Source organism: Hyperolius riggenbachi, chromosome 10 (genome assembly GCF_040937935.1).
Source record: "Hyperolius riggenbachi isolate aHypRig1 chromosome 10, aHypRig1.pri, whole genome shotgun sequence".
Classification (NCBI taxonomy): domain Eukaryota; kingdom Metazoa; phylum Chordata; class Amphibia; order Anura; family Hyperoliidae; genus Hyperolius; species Hyperolius riggenbachi.
Genome location: NC_090655.1, coordinates 247,222,582 through 247,228,870, shown reverse-complemented (window position 1 = coordinate 247,228,870; position 6,289 = coordinate 247,222,582). Strand labels below are relative to the sequence as shown.

Sequence of the window (6,289 nt, the reverse complement as noted above, 5' to 3'; positions counted from 1 at the left end):
AGGAAGCTAGAAGATACAAATTTGCATAACAGGCAGGCAGGAGTAGTATATAAAGATGTTACTCACAAAAGGTATTCAGTTGTTTTTCCTGTCCCGGACGGGACGCTTTGAGAGGTCTCCAGGTGCTACTACGTCAGGCGGCGAGTGCAGCGTGCAGCGCGGGCATAGTAAGGCTGAGCAGGGGACTCAGCTGGTCCAGCGCACAGCGTGGAGGAGGCTTCTCCTAGAGATGCGGAAGCTTTATGGCGGCAGGAGCGCGAAACCGGAAGTTCCGGGTGGAAGTGACGTCATGCGCATGCGTCCCGCATGACGAGTCAGCTGACGGCATAGCGGCAGGGGCCGCGGCGGTGTTAAGATTGACTTCAGCTGCAGGTAATTAACAGGGGTATATATATGTGAATGTTAGCCACGATCACCATTGCTGTCGGTGATCATGGAGGACGCTGTAGGCCCTTCTCCTCTGACTTCTGCGGAGTCTGGCGCTATCCCCTCTCTGGTGAGCTGTAATTTTTCAGACTTTGAGGGAGTTGATTTGTAATCATAGGTCCACCTTGTAAGGCTGACAGTCTGTCTTTATTTCTTTTTAGCCTAAAGCCCCAAAAGGTGATAAAGACAAAGACAAGGCTGTGTCTCAGCAAGGTCAAGGGGGACAATCTTCTGGTAGAACTGAGAAACGCTGTGTTATGTGCAACTCTCGCTTCTATTCTTCCTCTACGAAGAAACTGTGCCAGTCTTGTAGAGAGAAGGTGGTAAAGGAGGAATCCCCAGTGGTATTTAAGGACTTGATGGGATGGATGCGGTCTGAGATGGCCTCGGCCATTAAAGAGATAAAGGATTCAGCAATGGCGGAATCTACAGTTCCTTCTACTTCTGCTGCTGATACTGTGCCTGCTCTCTTACCAGCCCCGGTGATTGAGGGGCACAGTCAGTTAGAGGCTTCACCTCATCAAGTTGCAGCTAAACGTAAAAGAAAGGATAATGAATCAGGGGATTCAGATTTATCTGGAGAGGAAGGAGAGATTTCATCTTTGGAGGAGATTTCTGGGGAGGAGGAGGAAAACCCAGAGGTTACTCAGAAGTTTGCTTTCGCACCCAACTTAATGAAAGACTTGTTGTCGGCAATGCAAAATACTATGGGGATAACAGTGGAGCGGAAATCTTTGACCCCCTTGGATCAGATGTACGTGAGTTTGGCGGAACCCCAGAATTGTTTCATCCCAGTCCATTCCTCTCTAAAGTCAATGATTGGGAAGGAGTGGGATGACCCTGAAAGGAGGGCATTTTGGCCCAAGTCTCTTTCTCGTCGGTATCCTTTCAGTCCGGAAGATCAAAAATTCTGGGGTCCGGTTCCCAAACTGGACCCGTCGTTTTCAAGGGTGTCGAGAAAATCCGATTTGCAGTTTGAGAACTTTGGGAATTTAAAAGACCCCATTGATAAAAAGATGGACAATCTGTTGCGTAGAGCTTGGGAGTCAGCATCTTTAACATTTAAACCAGCAGTGGCATCCACGGCAGTGGGACGATCCCTTAAAGCTTGGCTCACGCAGACTCAGTCTAAGATAGCTTCGGGGGTGCCCAGAGAAGAAATTTTAGAGGACTTTCCAGATTTGTTTAACGCTACTAATTACTTAACTGATGCAGCGGATGATACGGTTAAATTAACGGCCAGAACAACTGCCCTTGTCAACTCGGCAAGGAGAGGTATATGGGTAAAAACATGGCAGGGGGACAATTCGTCTCGCTCCAAGTTGTGTGGTTTGCCCTGTGAAGGTGAACTGTTATTTGGTTCAAAGCTAGACCAGACGCTAGAGAGAACCTCAGATTATAAGAAAAATTTTCCGACCAAAAAGAGAGCTTTTCAGTACAGGGGCCCAGCTCGCAGCGGCAACAAGGAACCTGAGGCAAAGATCCCACCTAAAAAGAAGTGGATTCCAAATAGAAACCAAAAAGGGAAGGCTCTTTTTCCCCGGTCCAACCAACCCAATAAGCAATGACGCCAGTATTCCAGTAGGGGGAAGGCTTTCCCACTACTACGAAACATGGTGCCAGCGGTTCACAAGTCAGTGGCTCTTGAAAATAGTGTTGGAAGGTTACAAGATAGAATTCGAGTATCCCCCACCTCTGCAGTATGTGGTAACTCCACAGCCAAAATCACCAGACCAAAGGAAGGCATTACAGGAGGAGGTTGCTTCCCTTCTGGAAAAAAGAGTGATCCGAGAGGTACCATCCTGCCAGAGAGGCCAAGGGTTCTACTCACCAGTTTTTCTGATAAAAAAGCCTCAGGGAGCCTTCAGATTTATTCTAAATTTAAAGGGGTTGAACAGGGCCGTAAAATACAGGAAGTTTCGAATGGACAATGTGAAGTCTGTAATAACCCTGTTGCAAAAAGACTGTTTTCTAGCTTCTCTGGACCTCAAAGATGCCTACCTGCATGTACCAGTTCATCTAGAGTCCCAGCAATTCCTAAGATTTGCAATTCACCTACAAGAAGAGGTAAGACATTTCCAATTTAATGTGTTACCTTTTGGGCTAGCTTCATCACCTTGGCTGTTCACAAAGGTGATGGCAGAAGTTTTGGCAGTCTTGAGGTGTAGGTCCATTAACATCATTGCTTACCTAGATGATTTATTGATTTGGGGTAATTCTTTACAGTCTGTAAGTGATCAGGTTAAGATATGCATTGATAGTCTAGAGTCTTTAGGCTGGTTAATTAACTGGTCAAAATCGGCGCTAATACCCAGCCAATCTATGGAATATCTGGGGTTTATTTTTTCCTCCCGCCAGCAAAGAGTATTTCTCCCAGAAAGAAAAGTTTCGGCAGTACTTAATTCTGTTCTTTCTTTTCAGAAATCAAGGTCCATCAGTATAAGAAAAGCCATGGCACTTCTCGGTCTGTTAAGCTCAGTCTTCCCTGCAGTACAATGGGGTCAATTCCATGCCAGGAACCTGCAGTTGTGGATACTAAGGAGCTGGAACAGGAACATTTCAGCACTAGAAAGGAAGATTCTGATCCCATACGGTGTGAAAGTGTCGTTAAACTGGTGGCAGGAACTGTCTCACCTATCGGAAGGCCGCATGTGGTTTTTTCCAGTACAAAGAATCATAACGACGGATGCCAGTACGTGGGGGTGGGGCGCTCACATGGACTCTCTACCAGCACAAGGGCAGTGGTCCAGGGCTATGGCAATAAGATCCTCCAACGGCAGAGAACTGGAAGCAGTATGGAGAAGCCTTCAATTCTTCAAGGATCAAATCAATCAGTGTCATGTCCTGATCAGGTCCGACAACAGCAGTGTAGTGGCTTACCTGAATCATCAGGGAGGAACAAGAAGTCGTCGGTTGTGGTCTCAGACAGCAAGGATTCTGCATTGGGCAGAGAGCAACTTAACATCCGTCAGAGCAGTTCATTTGAAGGGGACTTGCAATGTTGTGGCAGACTATCTCAGCAGGTCAGCGATATTACAAGACGAATGGTCTCTGAATCCAGAAGTATTTGTTCAGATCAGCCAGGCATGGGGCACCCCTGCAGTAGACTTATTCGCAAGGAGACAAAATTCAAAGTGTCTAAAGTTTTGCTCCCTGTATCCAAAGGACAATCCGTGGGAAATAGACGCTTTCTCGATAGAGTGGCGGTTGAACCTGATGTATGCATTTCCCCCAATACCTCTGATATCAAGGGTTCTGAACAAGATTATGCAGGACAGAGCACAAGTAATTCTCATAGTACCTTTCTGGCCGAAAAGACCGTGGTTTGCTCTGTTACAGAATTTAGCGATGTGTCAACCAATAATGTTACCAGTCAGAACAGATTTGTTGTCGCAGGGCCCAGTTCTTCACCCGGACTTCAAGCGTCTTCACCTTTCAGCATGGAGATTGAGTGGGGAATCCTGAAATCAAAGGGGTTTTCGGATAAACTTTCTGAAACGTTAATACAATCCCGCAAGAAGGTGACGAGGCAGATTTATCAGAAGACATGGAAAATTTACTGTGAATGGTGTACAAGGAAAGAGAAGGATTCTAGACTTTCCGCCTCAGCTCTGGAATTTCTTCAGGATGGATTTCAGATGGGGTTAAGTTCCAGCACTCTTAAAGTTCAGACAGCAGCTTTGAGTGTATATTTAGAGAGAAGATTAGCTCAGGAGGAGTTTTTTCTTCGTTTTTTTCAGGGAATTAAACGTCTCAGGCCTGTGGTGATATCTAAGGTGCCCCCTTGGGACTTGAATGTGGTGTTACAGAGTCTTTGTGAACATCCCTTTGAGCCTCTGGATCAGATTCCAGATAAATTTCTGACGTTGAAAACGGCCTTTCTTCTGGCAATCACCACAGCCAGGAGAGTCAGCGAACTTCAGGCCTTATCCATTAAGCCACCTTATTGTACCATCTCGGAGGATAGGATTACTCTACGTCCAGACTTTGCATTCCTTCCTAAAGTGACTTCAAAGTTTCATCGATCTCAGGAGATCTTTCTGCCATCATTCTGTGATAAACCAACTAATGAAAAGGAGAGGAAGCTTCATTGTTTGGATGTTAGAAGGTGTATCCTTCATTATCTTGAAAGGACTGCATCTTGGAGAAGATCAGATGCCTTGTTGGTGCTGTTTGCGGGGAAATTCAAGGGGAGGCAAGCCTCTAAGACATCAATTGCAAGATGGATCAGACAAACTATCACCGCGGCTTATCAGACTCAAGGGAGGCCTTTACCGACCTCAATTAAAGCTCACTCCACAAGAAGTGTATCAACATCTTGGGCAGAGAGGGCAGGCGCCTCGATAGAGCAGATTTGCAGAGCGGCCACCTGGTCCAGCCAAAATACGTTTGTCAAACATTATAGACTAAACTTATTAGCCAATACTGATCTAGCATTCGGAAGAAAGGTGTTGCAGGCAGTAGTCCCTCCCTAACTTATAATGTTCTTGTTTATCGTCTCATAGGAGGGGTGCTGTCAGGAGGACGTTCTGGGAAAGCCAAGCTTACCTCGGGTAATGTCTTTTCCAGTAGTCCGAGTGACAGCACCCCTCCGGCCCACCCTAATAAAGGGCATAATTAAATTAATCGTTTCAGCAGCATTTGGTGTCCGTGTCTTTTTTTATAACTGAATACCTTTTGTGAGTAACATCTTTATATACTACTCCTGCCTGCCTGTTATGCAAATTTGTATCTTCTAGCTTCCTGTCCAAAGTTTGGGAGGGAGACAAGTCTCATAGGAGGGGTGCTGTCACTCGGACTACTGGAAAAGACATTACCCGAGGTAAGCTTGGCTTTTTTGCCCACGGATCCGGATGGCAGCCTGATGCATGCCTGATGCAAACGGATCCGGATCGGATCCGTATGGTTCTGGTCAGGATCCGGTCCGTTTACTTGCCAAAACGCAAGTGTGAATGGGGCCTAACCACCGACAGACAAACATGAAACAGAGGACGCGAGCGCTTGCTTAATGGTTACCTCACCGAGCCTCCAGCAAGCGTTCGTAGCAGACAAGACAGATACACGAAAACAGGAATAAGTGAGAGAGACGGATCCACAGCACTAGCGCCAGGCAAGTGTGATCCAGGCAAGACAGATTAGATGAGATTGCTGGTAGCAACCGCTGCTCCAGCTATACTCCAAGAACAAAGATCAGAACGACTTTCTGTCGACCACCGCTGGGACAGAACAATCGCAACAGACAAACAAAACAGATATGCAATCCTAACTGCACTAGGGAATCTGCCTAGTGCAGTCCCAGGAATTACTCTAAGCTAATCTTTAAACAATGAGCAAGGCTGACACTCCAGGAGTGTTTCACAGGACTAAAGGTGCGTACACACATGCGACTATAGTCGTTTGTAACGATCGTTCCCCAATCTTTACCAACGACGATCGTTACAAAAAACGAACCACCGACTATTAAGTCTAACGACGAACGAGCCAAATCGCTACAAAAGAAAGTTCTGTCTCGGCGGATTTTAACCAACGACGATCGTTTGCAAAAGTAGTACATCGTTGGAAACGATCGTTTGTACCAGGCTGGACATGCGCATTTCACTTTTTCTCCAGGGAACTTTACAATTTTATGCGCAGGCGCATTAAGTGCTTTTACGTGGTGTAACGTTCGTTCTAACGATGTGATCGTTACACACTTTTTAGAACTAACTTTACTCCGGTCGTTCTTTCGTCAATTAAAAGATCGTCCGTCGTTAACAACGAACGATCGTTGTCGCATGTGTGTACGTAGCACAACCCTTAGGACCAGCCAAGGTCTGTGATATCACATGGTATTTATAGTACAAACCTCCAGGGATGTGGCTAG

At 46.2% G+C, this 6,289-nt stretch overlaps 1 protein-coding gene across 1 annotated transcript; it reads left to right on the top strand.

Moving 5' to 3' along the window:
- Positions 1-1,317: 1,317 nt before the first annotated feature.
- LOC137535084 (uncharacterized) lies at positions 1,318-5,129 on the top strand. The gene is made up of 2 exons (XM_068256870.1): positions 1,318-2,493; positions 2,848-5,129. The coding sequence occupies exons 1-2, from the start codon at positions 2,040-2,042 to the stop codon at positions 4,899-4,901; spliced, it is 2,508 nt and encodes an 835-aa protein (XP_068112971.1). The 5' UTR covers positions 1,318-2,039; the 3' UTR covers positions 4,902-5,129.
- The last annotated feature ends 1,160 nt before the right edge of the window (positions 5,130-6,289 follow it).